The 20421-nt window shown below is 43.1% G+C and overlaps 1 protein-coding gene across 1 annotated transcript in view; it reads right to left on the bottom strand.

Moving 5' to 3' along the window:
- The window catches only part of tfpia (tissue factor pathway inhibitor a), a 54915-nt gene extending 35125 nt beyond the window's left edge, over positions 1 to 19790 (bottom strand). Inside the window, exon 1 of the mRNA XM_033987527.2 lies at positions 19608 to 19790. Within this exon, the coding sequence (XP_033843418.1) occupies positions 19608 to 19704 (97 nt within the window). The 5' untranslated portion in view covers positions 19705 to 19790. The remainder of the gene's footprint in view (positions 1 to 19607) is intronic.
- Between the last annotated feature and the right edge of the window lie 631 nt (positions 19791 to 20421).

Here is a 20421-nt window from a genome sequence, read left to right as displayed (position 1 = left end):
AGACATTAAAGGTCAAATGTTACACGAAATGGACTCGTTTGTGAGTTTTAACCCGTTTTAATGTTGTTTTCTCCTCAAAAACAGACCTGGAGTTGTGGGGTTTTTTTATTCACACGTTTTTGAGCAACATTTTACCATCTCCAAAGCTCAAAACGCTCTGTTCCACCTTGTGATGTCATCAAGTGGTAGCGTCAAACTCAACAGCTACGTTTTTGGGGTTTTTTTACCTTTAGTTCAGTAGAAATTTGCAAAATCCAGAGCTGAAATAATCCAAATAATTCTACTTAAAAGTGCGTGGAGTTTAAAAACGCAGCGGAGCACTTCCTGTATCACCACTTGATGACATCACAAGGTGGAACAGAGTGTTTTCAGTTCGAGAGAAGACATCCAGGTCTATTTTTAATGAGGAAACGTCATTATAACATAGACACAAACATCAGAAAACAGCACGATATGGGATTTTTCGTCGCGCGGAGGCAAAAAAAGCGACGCGGGCCGAGGTACAGGTCAGATCCGCGGAGAGGTGAGCCCGTTTGTAGCGTTTTTTTGAGCTTTAAACACACGTAACTGAGTAAACGCACGAAGGAGACTCGCAGTTTATCTTCCGAAACCAGAGCGCACTGTGATATTTCTTCACGGTTCGACGGACGCAGACGTGTTTCAGCACATTTACGATTGCGAAATATTTACGTTTCAGTCGTCTAGGAGTTTCAGACGCGCCGTCGAATCAAAACAAACGCGGAGTTTATGAGGGAAACTGAAAATATCACAGATCTCACAAACTCGAGTGTCTCTGTGGGAATAATACAGAGACAGTGGTGAGGATCTGCCCGGCAACAGTGTCAAGAGCCAATCAAAAATAAATAAATAAAAAAAAACATTGTCGATATCTCCCACCGTTACCTCCAGCGGGGCGCTCCTGGCTCCGCTCCTGACAGGTTTGACCCCGTGCGCAGTGAGAGGTGGTGCAAATACAGCACAGCGCCCCCTGCAGGCCTGATACAAACTGACTCCACCCAAAACCTAATGAGTCCGGTGGTGCAGTCTCTGTCCTGCTCTTTCACACTGTGGCTCTGCTTTATCACACCGTCTGCTCTAGGGACGGAAAAGAATCGGAAAACAGATACGAACCGATACTGAAACTAGTATCGAAACTGGATACTCGTTTGAGCGGGTATCGATACTAAAAAGTCACAATCACAGAACAGAAATGAAGGTTTTCTGAAAAGATTTATAACCATCAGAATAAGACACATGGACTAAACCAGGACTAAACCAGGACTAAACCAGGACTAGACCAGGATTAAACCAGGACTAAACCAGGACTAAACCAGGACTAGACCAGGACTAAACCAGGACTAAACCAGGACTAAACCAGGACTAAACCAGGAGTAAACCAGGACTAAACCAGGACTAAACCAGGACTAAAACGGGACTAAAACGAGACTAAAACAGGACTAAACCGGGACTAAACCGGGACTAAACCGGGACTAAACCGGGACTAAACCGGGACTGAACCGGGACTGAACCAGGACTAAACCAGGACTGAACCAGGACTGAACCAGGACTAAACCAGGACCAAACCAGGACTAAACCAGGACTAAACCAGGACTAAACCAGGACTGAACCAGGACTAAATGAGGACTAAACCAGGACTAAACCAGGAGTAAACCAGGACTGAACCAGGACTAAACCAGGACTAAACCAGGACTAAACCAGGACTAAACCAGGACTAAACCAGCACTAAACCAGGACTAAACCAGAACCAAACCAGGACCAAACCAGGACTAAACCAGAGACTGAACCAGGACTAAACCAGGACTAAACCAGGACTAAACCAGGACCAAACCAGGACCAAACCAGGACTAGACCAGGACTAAACCAGGACTAAACCAGGACTAGACCAGGACTAAACCAGGACTAAACCAGGACTAAACCAGGACTAAACCAGGACTAAACCAGGACTAAACCAGGACTAAATGATCATTACTCCGTGTTGTGTCACTGGCGTCGTGTTTGGACGGGGTTTTATGACGACGGCGGCGTTTGACTCCACAAAGCTCTCAGCTCCTTTGATCAAACACAAATATTTTAATAATTCACCGTTGAAAATCCAGCTCTAAAAATAAACCAGAGCCGTTTGCAGGTGTGTGACGTGACGGAGGCTCGTGGGGGGACGGAGGCACAGGTGGAGCTTCACTTTTCATCTTTGATCATTTTGAATTAAACTCACTTCATTCAAGAGCCGTTTGAAAAGTCCCACAGAGCGACACAATCGAACGGACACGACGAGCCGATCACAAACGCTCTTTTTAAACGTTTAAACGGGTTTGTTCATATTTTAATCTCGTGTCAATTCTTCAGGACGTGTTTAAAATGCGACTTTTTTGGACAGAACCTCACAATCCGTCCGTCTTTGTCCTCCAGCGTGGCCTGTCATGATCACACATTTTTAAGTTTGATATATCGCTAAAGTAAATAATATTAACAATAAATGATAATATTGATCATTTATGCAGATTTATACGACAAAACTATTCAAAATCTACAATAATGTAAAAAAAAAACACCACACACGCAGCGATGAATAAACAGCTCCATGTTCCTCTGGTGGGACAAGACGCTCCCAGGCCCAGAGAAGCATCGAGGAAGAAGGACGGACACCCGAGTCTCCTCAGCTGACTCCTGTCGACGAGGAGGAACAGCGGCTCTACTCTGAGCTCCTCACCCTGTCTCTGCAAACTCATTTAGAGAGTTTGTATCCAGGACTGAACCAGGACTAAACCAGGACTAAACCAGGACTAAACCAGGAATGAACGAGGACTAAACCAGGACTAAACATGGACTAAACATGGACTAAACCAGGACTAAACCTGGACTAAACATGGAGTAAACGAGGACTAAACGAGGACTAAACCAGGGACTAAATGAGGACTAAACCAGGACTAAACAGGGACTAAACCAGGAATGAACGAGGACTAAACCAGGACTAAACATGGACTAAACATGGACTAAACCAGGACTAAACCTGGACTAAACATGGAGCAAACGAGGACTAAACGAGGACTAAACCAGGGACTAAATGAGGACTAAACCAGGACTAAACCAGAACTAAACCAGGAATGAACGAGGACTAAACCAGGACTAAACAGGGACTAAACCAGGACTAAACGAGGACTAAACCAGGACTAAACCAGGGACTAAACCAGGACTAAACCAGGACTATGGACTCCTTCTCTCGTGCAGAATCCTAATATTAAAACATAAAACGCAAATCGAAAAAGTGACATTTCTTTTTCTTTGTGCGGGATGTTCCACAGTGTGGCATTAATATTATCTATCTCCCTGGAGTCAAGCTCGGGGGGAAAACCCTCAGCCAAGTTACAGCTCAGATCTGTGGGGAAGCGCGACTGCTCAGGAATTTAAGTTTGTTTTTGCAGTAAAAACACAATTAATCAAAGAAAAGCGAGATCATTCAGTTTATATTAATGCCGTACTGTGGAGCATTCAAGGCAACGCACAGGCAGGAGACAGGACGGTGGCTGACCTCCCTGCCCAGAAGAAAAGTTCCGCAGTGCCTCTTTAGAGCAGTGCAGTAGTTTTCATGGCTGTGTCTGTTTGAATCTGTGTCTGTGGTAAATGTCACGTCAGAGTTTTTGTTTTTCTCACCCACTCTCTTCTCCCTCTCTCTCTCACCCCTCTCCTCTCTAATTGGGGACATTGCAGATACTATGACCCTCTCTCTCTCTCTCTCTCTCTCTCCTTCTCTCTCTCTGTCACTCTTCTAGTCTAATTGGGGACATTGCAGACACCGTGACCCGTCTTCACCTGCAGTTTGTACAAAGTGAGGCTCAAACGCTGTGCTCCTCCCTCTCTTTCTCCTTTCCTTTCTCTCCTCTTCTCTCTCTCTCTTTCACCTCTGAATCGCTGCTCTCCTCCCTCTAATTCCCTCTCTTTCTCTCTCCTCTCTCCCTTTTCTCTCCTTCTCTCCCCCTTCTCTCCATCTCTCATCTCCCTCTCTACCCTACCTCACACCTCTCTCCCCTCTCCTTCTCTCCTGTCCCCCTCTCCCTCTCATTCTCTCCTCTCCTGTCCCTTTCTCTTCTCCCTTCTTCCCTTCCTTTCCTCTCCTTCTCTCCTCTTTTCTTCTCCTTTCCTCTCCCTCTTTCTCCTCTCCCCTCTCCCTCTTTTCTGTCCCTCTTTCTTCTCTCCCTCTCTCTCCCCTCTCTCTTTCCTCCTCTCTCTCTCCCTCTTTCTCTCTTTCTCCCCTCCTCTCTCTTTCTCTCCCTCTCTTCTCCCCTCTCCCTTCTCTCCCTCTCTTTCTCCTCTCCTCTCTCTCTTCTCTCCCTCCTCTGTCTGTGTTCAGTTCTATTATTTTCGTCTGTCCCTGCAGTGGTTTAGTGGAGTCAGTTCTTTCTCCCCCCTCTCTCCTCTCTCTCCTCTCCCTCCCTCCCTCTCCTCTCTCTCCCTCCCTCCCTCTCCTCCCCCTCTCTCTTTCTCTCCCTCCTCTGTCCCTGCAGTGGTTTAATGGAGTCTCTCTTGTTTCAAACATGTTACTGATTTACATCATCGAGTCAAACTGCCCACGTTTAAAGCCGTTTCCATGGTGATGTCATTGCTTTGTCTGGAATGTGACACAGTATGGCATTAAAGTGATCAATTTTGCATTTCAATTCCGATTGTTATTGATTGCGTTAAAAAAACAAACAAACATGCCAACATTTTTTTCTATGAGTGACCAACGCGACTTATACTCCAGAGCGACTTATACTCCAGAACGACTTATACTCCAGAGCGACTTATACTCCAGAACGACTTATACTCCAGTACGACTTATACTACAGTACGACTTATACTCCAGAGCAACTTATACTACAGTACGACTTATACTACAGTACGACTTATACTCCAGAGCTACTTATACTCCAGAGTGACTTATACTCCAGAGCGACTTATACTCCAGAGCGACTTATACTTCGCTGCGACTTATACTCCAGAACGACTTATACTTCAGAACGACTTATTGTCACAATGCTGAGGAAAAACATGATTTCTTTTTTGAGTATCGATACCTGCTCAAATGAGTATCTACTACAAATACTTTCAATTATATCTGACTTTTGCCAACCCCGGCCTCCGTAGAGATACATAAATTTAACGCCATACTGTGGAACATTCCAGGCAAAGCAATAACATCCCCACGGACACAGGCAGGTGGAATGTACAGAGCAGTTTGAAAAGCCTCAGTAAAAATAACACAGGGCCTAAAGAGAGAAAATAAACACTGACTAAAGTTTGTTACGCTTAATCTAGTTAATCCCAACACGCCCGTCTTAAACTGTAAATGTGTTTTTAATCCTCACAGAACTTTAAAATAGCACAAGAAAAAGCTCCAAGACGCTTTTTTTCTACATATTTGAGCAGAATGTGTCTCGCCGCGGTACAGATACATTACATAAGCATCTCTGAGGTCAAAACGAGTCCCCCGTGCGGCGTCTGCGTCTAATTACAAAGCGTTTTAATGTATGCTAGTTGTCGTTAGCTTTAGCGTGAGAGCAAAACGCCGCTGTGGAAAGCGCTCATGAACTCATCACGGTGAAGAATTAGGACGCTCCGAGTGCGTAAGGTAAGTGAGGAATAGGGATTTCGAAAGTATCGAAAAGCAGATACTAACCGATACCGAAACTAGTATCGAAACGAGACTCATTTGAGCAGGTATCGATACTCAAAAAGTCACGTTCACAGCACAGAAATGAACCTTTTCTGAATATTTTTTGACTCGTGTTGAGCTGAATCGGAACAAGGATAAAACGCACAGACGAGCCAGATAAGCAGAATGAGCAGCTGTTTGGGGCCCCGAGGCCACCAGGGGGCCCCCATATATTTATATTGAAAATAATAAAATATATGTAAAGTTTTATTGGACATGGGGCTTGTGTGTTTACAGCAGCTTAAATGTCTCTCTAAAACAATTACATTTGCAAAATATCTGCTGCTGCGTTTGTTTTTGCGTCGGGCAGAGGTGAGGGCAGCTCTGTGTTTACGCCGGAGCAAGGACCCGACGTAATGTAAATGTAAGAAACACCGTCGCAACCGGAACGCGTTAAAATCCAACAGAAACGAGGAAAAAATGTCTATGTGTCAAATGTGAATCACCAACAGGGGGCCCCAGAGACACATTCAGCTTAGGGGCCCCTTTAAAAGCTCGTATACGCCCATGGACACTGAAGGAGTACACAGATATAAGACACGTAGGAATAGAAAACAAAGTACTACAGTTTAGTCGAGAGTAACGTGGGGCTGGATCAGGTTCATAACACACGACAATAATATAGAAATAATAGAGGAAAATCAGCTGGAGGCCGCCGAGCCCCCGCCGAACCTGCGCCCTCACGCCGCGCTCTCATTGGTGGACTCAGATTCTACGCTGTGATGATGTCATACTCCCAGATGGCGGCGACAGACACGTTTCACGACAGATCACGTTGAGTTTTGCCATCAAATATTCAAAAAGGTAAACGCACAACCAGCTGATAGAACCTCATCGTTTCTCTCAGCGGCAGTGGAGGAAGTACTCGATTTTGTTACAGATACAGAGGTAAAAGTAAAAGTACCACATTAAAACATCTACTTAAGTGAAAGTATTAAAGTACCTGTTAAAAAATGCACTTAAAGAGTAAAAAGTACAAGTATTTGCGCAAATTTGAAGTGTTATAAAGCGTCAAATGTGGTGATTTTGACACAGATTTGTGCAGGTAAAAGTAAAAGTACCACATTAAAACATCAACTTAAGTAAAAGTATTAAAGTACCCGTTTAAAAATGCACTTAAAGAGTAAAAAGTACAAGTATTTTGCGCAAATTTTGAGTCTTATAAAGCGTCAAATGTGGTGATTTTGACACAGATTTGCGGTGGATTTTTCAACAGAAACAACTGAATCGATCATTTTTTTCCAGATGTTTTTATTTTTATATTTTATTTTGTGTTAAAAACAAACTCTCAGACTTTCGAGCAGGTCTCCGACAATTAAGAAAAATACTTTTACTTATCAGACCTGTTCAAAAACGCAGTGGAGTAGAAAGTACAGACACTGCTCTCTTAAAGGAAGTGCAGTATCCGCTTTAAAATCTACACAAAACCTAACATTTACGCTTCAGCACGGCGCTTTTCTGTCGTATTTAGCCACGTTCCAGCACTGGCTCTGGATATAATGATGATAATTACAATATAAAAGCAGAGGAAAAGGCAGTAGGGCCTGTAAAGTACTTTCTTACGCCTATTGTACTGCAGTCCAATCATCATTATAGCACCCACAGGACGATCACCGCGCTGCTGCTTCCTGACACGATTCCAGGGAAGAAACGAGAAAAAGCCGCAGACACGTAGGAGAAAATCGCGCTTATGTAACAGTCCGCCGTGTTTGTCCAGGCCCCTGCCGCTCGGCTCCACAGACGCGGCTCGTGACATTATCTCCGGCTGCAGCTTCCTGTGGCTCCGCACCACAAACGTGCGTCTACAGCTCGGGCCTGTCACCGTAAACTCTGCGATATCGACTCGACGCTCAGGACGTGACCACGCGCCGTGTTTGGAGGTGGTCCGTGTTTGTCATGGGGGACTTGTTCTTATATTTTTGGTTATTTTTTTAGCAGTATAATGAGATTTGAGACGTAATAAAACACTTCTGCGACTCATTATGGACAGATAGAAAGTGTTTCATTCTGTTATTCATTTATTTCAGCTCGTGTTTTTGTTTTTATACATGTGCAGAGTGTGAGCGTGCATTGTGTTCTGCGTCCTGATTGGCTGTTGGACTGTAGACCATTGTGTCCTACGTCCTGATTGGCTGTTGGACTGTAGACCATTGTGTCGTGCGTCCTGATTGGCTGTTGGACTGTAGACCATTGTGTCGTGCGTCCTGATTGGTTAAGGGACTGTAGACCATTGTCCATCAGTGTCAATTTTGTTTTTGTTTTTTTTTTTTGTTTTTTTGCTATTTTGAGTTCTTTTTTTTTTTTTTTTTTTTTGGGGGGGGGGGGGTTTGGGTTTTTTTTTTTACTTTTTCTTTGTTATTTTGAGGGTTTTTTTGGTTGTTTTTGGTTATTTTGAGATTTTTTTTTTTTTTTTTTTTGTGTCCTCTCTCTCTAACTGCTGCTGTCAGACTCGTCATTTTGGTCTTAGGGACTGTAGACCATTGTGTCCTGCGTCCTGATTGGCTGTTGGACTGTAGACCATTGTGTCGTGCGTCCTGATTGGCTGTTGGACTGTAGACCATTGTGTCGTGCGTCCTGATTGGCTGTTGGACTGTAGACCATTGTCCATCAGTCGCCTGCTGTACATTTGCAGGTTTTCTCTTCTCGTTTATAAGAATCTTCTCGCCCAGACGACAAAAACAGAGCCAAAAACAACCCATAAGTATGTTCTTCACTCGGAAAAATACACCTGCTCCAAGGCCTTCAGTGGAAAAAGACACTACAGAGGAAGAGGCGCGGTCAGAGGAAGAGGCGGGGTCAGAGGAAGAGGCGCGGTCAGAGGGACTGTGAAATACACCTGAGTCACTATTAATAATTTCTTCTGTGTCCATCCTCGTAGGTTGATCATTAAAAGTACATTTGTTGCAGTATTTCTAAAAGCTCTCACTTAGATTTACAGCACAGGAACACGTTTTTAGTTTTATTTCTCAAACAACAGGTCTCGATCTTGGGTTTCGTTCTATAATACTGTACTTATTTACTGTATTTTATAAACCCGAACCTGTTTTTGTCACATGTGCAGCAGCAGGTGACACCGGGATCACGTAGAGCGGGTTAATACGAACATTTAAGACCAAAATGACGAGTCTGACGGGCGACGGTTTTTCAATAGAAAGTGAATTGGAGCCAGAGCCGGAATGGAGCCAGTGATCACAGATTAAACAGACTTTATATTTTAACATGTACAGAGAAATGGCAAAAAAAAAAAAAAGACTGAAATCTGAACTAATAAACTAACAAAAGCAGTTTTTATGCACGATAAGACACAGGGAGGGCATCTGACACACACAGGGAGGGCATCTGACACACGGGGAGGGCATCTGACACACGGGGAGGGCATCTGACACACACAGGGAGGGCATCTGACACACGGGGAGGGCATCTGACACACGGGGAGGGCATCTGACACACGGGGAGGGCATCTGACACACACAGGGACATTTCAGAACATGTTTGTACTGAGCAAATTACAATTACAAATTTTTATGCATTTTTTCGGCAATTTTTCTGCACTTTTTAATCAAATTTTTATGTGATTTTTATACAATTTTAATTAGATTTTTTTGCACTTTTCATACAATTTTTATGTGATTTTATGCAATTTTTACAAAATTTTAATTAGATTTTTTTGCAATATTTATACAATTTTCATACAATTTTTATGCGATTTTTAAACGATTTTTAAGACATTTTAATGAAATTTTTATACAATTTTGATGCGATTTTAATGTGATTTGCTAATTGTGTCGATTAAAATTTTGATTCATCTCGCAGACGTAATTTTGGACCTTTTCTTTTGCCGTAAATGTTCCACAGCTCGGCATTAACCGTCCATCTCCCCGCTCACATCGCTCACCACTCATGTTAAAGCTGCATTATGTAACTTTTGTGGTGGTGTGTCTTTGTGGTAAAGTCATTATTATTATTTCAACGCACGACTCAAACTCCAAACAGTTTATTTCGGTTCAAAGTTGCCGAGTTTAATGAGGCCCCCTGGTGTCCGTCTCTGCTCCACAAACTTTTATAAATTCAAACTGTTGAACTTAAGTCCTGTTGTGTCTGAAAAACGACCACGACGCAGAGGAATCGTCAGGAAAAACAAAGACACAAAAAGACACAAAACAACAGGATTTACAGCAGGATTCAGGCCCCGAGTCTGAGTGGAGGGAATGTCTGGGAATGTTCCACGTCAGTCACAGACTCTAGAACCATCGTTTCCTCCACAAATAACAAACCCATCTGATTCTGCATTAAAAAAAAGTGCTGATCCTGTGTTCAGATCTGTGCAAATGTGTCCTGAAATGCCCCTGTGTGTCAGATGCCCTCCCTATGTCTCTATGAGGTCTTATCGTGCATAAAAAGTGCATAAAAAGTGCATAAAAAGTGCATAAAAAGTGCTAACCCTCTAGTTTAGCTCAGTACAAATGCGTTCTTAAATGCCCCTGTGTGTGTCAGATGCCCTCCCTGTGTGTATCAGATGCCCTCCCTGTGTGTCAGATGCCCTCCCTGTGTCTCCCCGGGGTCTTCCTCTGCACAAAACCTGCTGACCCTGTGCTTTAACCTCCTGAGTCCTGGCGTCCTCATATGTGGACAACACATTTTGGTTTGTCGAGGCCACAATGCAAATTATTAGAAGAACAGCAACAATGCAAATATATTATATATATTCATTTTTAACAGTTTAGAATGTTTAGAATATTTAATTTAATTTTTTTTTTTGTTTTTCTTCCTGCTCCTGTCTCTTCACATGAGACACTTTGTTCCAAGAGACACAATTGTTGTTTCTCAATTTGTTTTTACTCAGGACAAATGTTGCTGTTTTCAGGGTCATAATAAATAGTTTTTGCAAATCATTATTTAAATGTTTTATCAAAATGGGTAAAATGTCACATATGAGGACATTTGATTTACATATATTTTCAGAAACTACATAATGTAAAAAGATAATTCTTTGTATTTAGACTCATCAGGTCCAGTCAGAACAAATAACAAAGAGAAATTAATAAAGCGACGCAAGAGCTCGAGTCTGAGGAGGATAAATCTGCACATGCTCTGAAATGAGATTCTTGTGTTAAATTGTCAGTTCAGATTTCACTCTTTTTGTCTCTGGACGAGTTTAAAATGTGAACAGGTTTTCACAGCCGTCCACTCTCCAGAGAAACACCAGGATTTAGGTCCAAGGTCCAGGACTGAGCGCGTCTGTGTGTCGGCCGTGTTAAAGCAGAATGTGTGTGTTTAATCTGACGCCTGTGGATCCTTTTAAAACACAATATTGATCTAAAACGGACTGAATTACAAAGAGACACACACAGAGAACGGAGGGAGTACAGAGCGGCGGAGGTGTGGAGGGAAAAGGGAAACACAGAGACGTGAATAAAGGAGAAGAAAGACGCACGGATCATTTTAGACACGAGTCCAGACGAGAAAAGAGAAGGAAAGATGAGAATATGTCGCCTTTAAAATGTGGAGAAAGTGAAGAAATATTTATGAAGAGAGGAGCAGAGGAGGAGGAAGAGGAAGAGGAGGAAGAGGAGGAGGAGAGGAGCAGAAGAGGAAGAGGAGGAGGAGAGGAGCAGAAGAGGAAGAGGAGGAGAAGAGGAAGAGGAGCACAGGAGCAGAGGAGGAAGAGGAGGAGAGGAGGAGGAGCAGAGGAGGAAGAGGAGCAGAGGATGTACAGGAACAGAGGAGAAAGAGGAGCAGAGGAGGAAGAGGAGCAGAGGAGGAAGAGGAGCAGAGGAGGAAGAGGAGCAGAGGATGTGTTTAAATAGTGGTGTGTGTGTATGTGTGTGTGTGTGTGTTTGTGCATGTGCGTGTCAGCGTGTGTTTGTGTGTGTGTGTGTGTGTGTGTGTGTGTGTGTGTGTGTGAGGTTCAGGTGGATCATTACGATTGAACTTTGGAGCAGCTCAGGTCTGGGTGTGTCTGTGACTCACAGCTGCAAACCTCAACACGCCACAGGTACACATCGACCTGGACGCACACACACACACACACACGTACACACGCACACACAAACACACATGCACAAACAACCACACACACATTATGTCACTGCTTTCTACACCTCGACCTGCACAAAAAAACATATCCACATCTATGTTTATAACAACACCCTAGGAGAGCACATACACACACACACACACACACATACAAATACATACACAAACACACATACACAAATACATACACAAACACACATACACAAATACATACACAAACACATATACACACACAAACACATACACAAACATACACACATTATGTCACTGCTTTCTACACCTCAATCTGCACAAAAAATAATATCTACCATCTATGTTTACAACAACACCCTAGGAGAGCACGTACACACACACACATACAAATACATACACACGCACACACACCCCTACAAACACACACACACACACACCAATACATACACACACACACTCACACACACAATATGTCACTGTCTTCTACAGCTCTACCTGCACAAAAAAACATTCACACTTATGCCCAGAGTCAGGACTAAACCAGGACTAAACCAGGACTAAACCAGGACTAAACCAGGTCTAAACCAGGACTAAACCAGGACTAAACCTGGACAAAACCTGGACTAAACCTGGACTAAACCTGGACTAAACCTGGACAAAACCAGGACTAAACCTGGACCAAACCTGGACCAAACCTGGACTAAACCTGGACAAAACCAGGACTAAACCTGGACTAAACCTGGACTAAACCTGGACCAAACCTGGACCAAACCTGGACAAAACCTGGACTAAACCTGGACAAAACCTGGACAAAACCAGGACTAAACCAGGACTAAACCTGGACTAAACCTGGACAAAACCTGGACTAAACCTGGGCAAAACCAGGACTAAACCTGGACCAAACCTGGACCAAACCTGGACTAAACCTGGACAAAACCAGGACTAAACCTGGACTAAACCTGGACTAAACCTGGACCAAACCTGGACCAAACCTGGACAAAACCTGGACTAAACCTGGACAAAACCTGGACAAAACCAGGACTAAACCAGGACTAAACCTGGACTAAACCTGGACAAAACCTGGACTAAACCTGGGCAAAACCAGGACCAAACCTGGACAAAACCTGGACTAAACCTGGACAAAACCTGGACTAAACCTGGGCAAAACCAGGACTAAACCTGGACTAAACCTGGACTAAACCTGGACTAAACCTGGACAAAACCTGGACTAAACCTGGGCAAAACCAGGACTAAACCTGGACTAAACCTGGACCAAACCTGGACAAAACCTGGACTAAACCTGGACAAAACCAGGACAAAACCAGGACAAAACCAGGACTAAACCTGGACAAAACCTGGACAAAACCTGGACAAAACCGGGACTAAACCGGGACTAAACCTGGACTAAACCTGGACTAAACCTGGACAAAACTAGGACTAAACCAGGACTAAACCAGGACTAGACCAGGATTAAACCTGGACAAAACCTGGACTAAACCTGGACAAAACCTGGACTAAACCTGGGCAAAACCAGGACTAAACCTGGACTAAACCTGGACTAAACCTGGACTAAACCTGGACAAAACCTGGACTAAACCTGGGCAAAACCAGGACTAAACCTGGACTAAACCTGGACCAAACCTGGACAAAACCTGGACTAAACCTGGACAAAACCAGGACAAAACCAGGACAAAACCAGGACTAAACCTGGACAAAACCTGGACAAAACCTGGACAAAACCGGGACTAAACCGGGACTAAACCTGGACTAAACCTGGACTAAACCTGGACAAAACTAGGACTAAACCAGGACTAAACCAGGACTAGACCAGGATTAAACCTGGACAAACCCTGGACTAAACCTGGTGAATCAGTGTTTGACTTTTGCGTCTCACTTCCTGTGACTCAGGCCTCGACTTTGTCAAAGTTTAAACTCAGACTGTTCTGCTGTGACTGAATGGGGTTTATTCTTCACTCTTGTGTTTTAATATTCGTTTTATGATGATTATTTATGTTTTAAAGTGTTGCGTTGTGATTTTAACGTCTTTCTTATTCTGTAAAACACTTTGAATCACTTTGTGGACCAGTTGTGCTTAAACAAACTTTCCTTGGCTGCCAGTGTTTCCTGCAACACCCCAGGAGAGCACACACCGAAAACAACATGTCACTGTCTCTTATTCTTCCACCTGCACAAAAACAAGATTCTTTGCAAAAATGGGGAGATTTGGGGTCGTTTTTTTGGCAATAAAAAACAGATTTGAGCTGTAGAAAGTTGTGTAAGTGACTTCTGTGCAGCTTTTTAATGACGCCGTTTATTTAAAAAGTGTTTTATCGGGATCATCCGGCCTTTTTCTGATTGATACAGTTGAATAAAGTCGTTTGAATATTATCGTTTGTCGCAGTTTGTCCTGTTTCGAAACGTGTTATTAGGACAGGCACACCTATGTTTACGGCTACACCCTAGGAGGTGACCTGTGCGAAAGGTCGATGACACAGAACTTTGCCATGAAATATTCAAAAGGCAAACGTACGGATGTCGAACCGGATCAGTTTTATCAGCGACTAGACCAAAGAACTCTCCGTAAAACAACACAAACCTGCATTTTAGGAGGATTTGTGTCACAGTTCTGCCTGTTTTTGGTTATTCCCAGTCCAGTTTTGTTCGTTTTTTTGTTTTCATTTCATCTGTTCGTTTGGTTGTTTGTTCTTTTTTCACACGCAGACTCTTTTAATTTTCAAATAAACTTTACGTATTCACCGGGACGAGGAGTTTGGCGTGATCATTTGTTTTTTTCTCTTAATCACGTGTCGTTTGTTCTCGTTTCCAGTCGCTCCTCTCAACGTGGAGGAGCAGCGTCTCTACTCCGAGCTCCTCACTCTGTCTCTAAACCCCCGAGATACTTGAACTCCTCCCCCTGACCCACCTGGAGAGGGCGCCGCCTTTTCTAGCGGTTTTCCCTCTCCAGTTTTCCCTCTTCCGTTCCATAAATATAATGAACAGAACCGGTGACAAAGTGCAGCCCTGGGGGAGACCACATTCTCCCGGAGCGCCACCTACAGGACGCCACGAGGGACGAGGGACACGGTCGAACTCCCATGAGCCTCGAGGACCCGACGGAGAGTACAGAGCTGGTCCAGTTTTCCGCGACGGGGAGGAAAACCACGCTGCTCCTCCTGAATCCGAGGCTGGACTATGGGTGGGATTCTCCTCTCCGGTCCGTAGAGCAGACCTTACCGGGAAGGCTGAGGAGTGTGATTCCTCTGCGTTATCTCCGTGTCGTCTCACACACAGCCGCTCTGCATCCGCGGTGTTCCGTCTTTATCCCGTTTTCCTGGTTTCCGTCGGTGCCAGTGTGAGCTCAGATAACGGCGCTGTCCTCTTTTTACTTCCTGTTATGATCTTTGCCACTTCCCGTTGTCAATATCTGTTCTCAAAACTCATGACAGATGTTCCAGTGACGGTCTCGGCGCATTACGTAACTTTTCCACTTCAGGATCCGCCGGTTCCTCGTCTCCGTAGAGAAGTTCTGGCTTAATGTCAAACAGCACAACACTTATTTTTCGTTTTTATCTGGGTCAAATCTCCAAAAAAGAAATCCACAAATGATTATTATTCCCTTTTTGTCCTCATTTCATTCTCCCGCTGCGTTTATCCAACCACAACATCTGGGAGGGCATCTGACACAATGATGTACTGATATTCAGCCTGTTGGTCCACATTTTATTATTATTATTAGAACTTGACTTTAAAGATAAAATGTCTGTTCTTGGGCTCGAATTTTGTAAAATAAATTTCCACATAAATGCGACTTATATATGTTTTTTTCTTCATTTTTATGTTTTTGGCTGGAGCGACTTACACTCCAGAGCGACGTATATGTGTGTTTTGTGGGTTTTTTTGTGTGTGTGGTTTTTTTTTTCCATTATCATGCATTTTTTTTGGCTGGTGTGACTTATATTCCAGTTTGACTTATATATATGTTTTGTTTTTTGTTTTTTTGTTTTTTTTTCCATTATCATGCATTTTTGGCTGGTGCGACTTATATATGTTTTTTGGGGTTTTTTTATTCATTTATTTTTTATTTATTTATTTATTTCATTATTATTACACATTTTTTTTGGCTGGTCCAACTTATATATATTTTTTTTGTTTTTTATTTATTTATTTTTTATTTATTTCATTATTATTACAAATTTTTTTTGGCTGGTGCGATTTATATATGTTTTTTTTTTTTTTTTTTTTTTTTTTTTTTTTTTAAATTTCATTATTATTATGCTTTTTTTGGGCTGGTGCGACTTATATATGTTTTTTATTTTTATTTATTTTTTTTTTTTTTCATTATTATGCATTACACAGGGAGGGCATCTGACACACAGGGACATCTCGTTCCCAGACAGGACATAGATTATGTAACAGTGACTGGACATGGATCAGGTCGTCATAAACACGACTCATAAAACAGGGAGGGGACGAGGGGACGAGAGGACGAGGGGACGAGGGGACGACGGGACGAGGGGGCGAAGGGAGGAGGGGACAAGGGGACGAGAGGACGAGGGGAGGAGGGGACGAGAGGACGAGGGGACGAGGGGACGCGAGGACGAGAGGACGAGGGGACGAGAGGACGAGGGGATGAGAGGACGAGGGGACGAGGGGACTGTGGGAACGTCTCCGCATCTGGAGTTTGGACCAGAATCAACGACTCAGAGAAACACGGACGTCCAAAACAAACATTTCTCAAAATCAAAACACGGAGAAAGACACGAGAAAGTCTGACCCCGTTTGGGACTAAAAGGATCAAAAATCAGACATGAACCGATACTGAAACTAGTATCGAAACTAGATACTCATTTGAGCCGGTATCGATTCTCAAAAGTCTCATTTACCAGACAGAAAAGAACCTCAGTCTGTTTATGATGTGGAGCTGAATGGACCAGGTCACTGTTCTCTCTCTTTTCTCTTTCCTCTCTTCCCCTCCTCTCTCTCTCTTTTCTCTCTTCCCCTCCTCTCTCTCTCTTTTCTCTCCTGTCATTCCTTTACCTCTCCTCTTCCTCCCTCCTCTCTCTTTCTCCCCGCTCTTTTACCTCCTTCCTCGTCCACTGTCCATCTCCTCATCTTCCAGAGTTCGTCCTCCTTCCTCTTCTTCTCAGAACAAGGATAAGACACAAAAACCAGGACTAAACTAGGACTAAACCAGGACTGAACCAGGACTGAACCAGGACTAAACCAGGTATCGCAGTATCAGAATCGAGTATCGAGTCTTTTCCTTAGTGTCAAAAATCCAAGTTTAAAATTTCAGTCTCGTGACACAAGACGAGATTCAGAAATGCTCAAACTCTCGATGTTTCGTGGATTTTTTTTTGGTGGAATTTTGCCGTTTTCTCCACCGACAAAACCCACAATGTCGATGAAACGTTCTGCACCGACAAAGACACGAAGGTTTGAACTTTGAGAGAGTTTAAACGAGAGAGAAATGTGAGAAAATGTTAACGTCTGTGTGAGAAAAGTGTATAAAGTGTGTGGTGAGGGGTTTTACAGACAAAAACAGAGAGAATAAATGTATTTGTCTTTCCTCTGGGTTCGAGTCCTCGTGTCTCAGTGGATTTTTTCCATCAAACGAAAAAAAAAGAGGGATTTTCCTGACAGATATTGTGATTAGATTTGTGATTTCTGTTTTAAAAATCGGACTCAGAGATAAACACGTCCGGGAGAATCGACAAAAAGAACAAAAAAGAATAAAAAAGAACTGACAAATTAACACAAGAATCGCTTTACCGTCTCCAACTGCTCAAAATCCCTTCACGATATTTTCTAGCGTCAATGAAACGACGTGAAAAAATACGAAAGACAAACAACGAAACTAAGAAACATGAAGCACATTCTCCTCCAAAAACACAAGAACCAAACCTAAATGTGACACTGTGGAAAAACAAACACCCCAGAGTCTCAGAAACATCCACAAAATCAAATAATAATAACAGAGGCGTTACAATACTACTAGTACTACTGCATGTACTAATACTACTACTGCCATGTCTTATAATGACGCCTACAGTACACGGAGGGGAAGTACTCGCTCACATTTACCCGAGTAGTTTTGTTTAAATTACACAGTAGTGTAAACATGACATTTGAATGATTTTAAAGTTAAACAGACTCTGAGTTTATTTACCAGGACAGATCGAGCTCAAGAGAATTCAACTTCCCCGAGTGTTAATTTTACTTCCCCGAGTGTTAATTTTACTTCCCCGAGTGTTAATTTTACTTCCCCGAGTGTTAATTTTACTTCCCCGAGTGTTAATTCAACTTCCCCGAGTGTTAATTTTACTTCCCCGAGTGTTAATTTTACTTCCCCGAGTGTTAATTTTACTTCCCCGAGTGTTAATTCAACTTCCCCGAGTGTTAATTTTACTTCCCCGAGTGTTAATTTTACTTCCCCGAGTGTTAATTCAACTTCCCCGAGTGTTAATTTTACTTCCCCGAGTGTTAATTTTACTTCCCCGAGTGTTAATTTTACTTCCCGGTGGTGAAGAATAAACAGAAGCTCAAACTCATCAGAGGGAAGTTACTGATGTGGCACCAGGGGCGTGTTTCAGTATTTGTTGTTTGTGTATTTGTTGTGTCTGTATTTGTTGTTTGTGTATTTGTTGTTTGTGTATTTGTTGTTTGTGTATTTGTTGTTTGTGTATTTGTTGTTTGTGTATTTGTTGTGTCTGTATTTGTTGTTTTTGTATTTGTTGTTTCTGTATTTGTTGTTTGTGTATTTGTTGTTTCTGTATTTGTTGTTTCTGTATTTGTTGTGTCTGTATTTGTTGTTTCTGTATTTGTTGTGTCTGTATTTGTTGTTTCTGTATTTGTTGTGTCTGTATTTGTTGTTTCTGTATTTGTTGTGTCTGTATTTGTTGTTTGTGTATTTGTTGTTTCTGTATTTGTTGTTTCTGTATTTGTTGTTTGTGTATTTGTTGTTTCTGTATTTGTTGTTTCTGTATTTGTTGTTTCTGTTTAATCTAAAACAGACTGGACTCAAATAAACCCTGAAGAACTGAGTCAAGTATCACAGATCACAGTACTGTTACTCTGTACAGTACTGTTACTCTGTACAGTACCTTACTCTGTACGGTACTGTTACTCTGTACAGTACTCTTACTCTGTACAGTACTGTTACTCTGTACAGTACCTTACTCTGTACAGTACTCTTACTCTGTGCGGTACTGTTACTCTGTACAGTACTCTTACTCTGTACAGTACTGTTACTCTGTACAGTACCTTACTCTGTACAGTACTCTTACTCTGTGCGGTACTGTTACTCTGTACAGTACTGTTACTCGAGTAAAAGTCGTGTCTAAAGTGACTGGAGTTTTATGTAAAAATATAAAATGATCTGATCTTTTGTTTTTCTTCAGGTTTGATTCATTTTTGTGTCTGAAAAAACCAGATTCTGTGACTTATTTAATATTTTGTTCTTCAAATCTAAACCACATGTTCCTGACAGAAACTCTTTAAGTAACTCTTTACTAGAGTAGTACTTTTCACAAATACTTTTTACTTCGTTACTTGAGTATTGGACAGTGTGGCTCAGTCTTTTTTATTGTATTTCACGTAAAGTAACGTTACTCTTTCTTCAGTACCTTAAACATTACTCTACTCACATCTGAACTGTGAATCCTTTAAACTTCTAAACACGAGAAACACGAGAAACACGAGAGACACGAGTCAAACCACGAGAAACAGCAGTAAAACCAGGAGTAAATCCGCTGAGTGAAGCCCAGAGTGCGGCTCTTTGTGCGGCTCTTTGTGCGGCTGGAGGGACAGAACTGCGCTGCGCTAAAGCCGCTTCACGGATCATGCAAATATATATATATATAAAAAAGTTCCGTATTGTGGATCTTACCGTTTCGGTGCGATCTCCGACCCTCCACCCGCGGCGCGCTCAGGACGCACAGGACGCACAGGACGCACAGGACAAACCTCTCCACAGCCGCGCTCATTCTGCTCCAGTCCGCTCTGTGTCTGCACTCACCGCGGGGACCAGCCCTTTAAGCCCCGCGCACAGACGAGGAGGGACCGGGACAGACGAGGAGGGACCGGGACAGACGAGGAGGGACCGGGACTTCCGCCTCGCGCCGCGGGGCGAAGCGAAAGCGAATCACACGCGAAGTCTCCTCCTTTTTACAGAGAATCAGTCAGAGAATCAGAGCCGCTGTGGGAGCCGGTGTGGGAGTCACTGTGGGAGCCGCTGTGGGAGCCGCTCTTTGGCTCTTTGGCTCTTTGGCTCTTTGGGTCTTTGGGTCTTTGGGTCTTTGGGTCTTTGGGTCTTTGGGTCTTTGGGTCTTTGGGTCTTTGGGTCTTTGGCTCTTTGGCTCTTTGGGTCTTTGGGTCTTTGGGTCTTTGGGTCTTTGGGTCTTTGGGTCTTTGGGTCTTTGGGTCTTTGGCTCTTTGGCTCTTTGGCTCTTTGGGTCTTTGGGTCTTTGGGTCTTTGGGTCTTTGGGTCTTTGGCTCTTTGGGTCTTTGGGTCTTTGGGTCTTTGGGTCTTTGGGTCTTTGGGTCTTTGGCTCTTTGGCTCTTTGGCTCTTTGGCTCTTTGGCTCTTTGGCTCTTTGGGTCTTTGGGTCTTTGGGTCTTCGGGTCTCCGGGTCTCCGGCTCCTCGGCTCCTCGGCTCTCTGGCTCTTCGGCTCTTCAGATCAGGGCATGTTTCTGAAAAGGAG

Source organism: Periophthalmus magnuspinnatus, chromosome 21 (assembly GCF_009829125.3).
Source record: "Periophthalmus magnuspinnatus isolate fPerMag1 chromosome 21, fPerMag1.2.pri, whole genome shotgun sequence".
NCBI lineage: Eukaryota > Metazoa > Chordata > Actinopteri > Gobiiformes > Gobiidae > Periophthalmus > Periophthalmus magnuspinnatus.
Note: the sequence above shows the minus strand (reverse complement) of the source record. Positions and strands in the feature narration are given on the sequence as shown.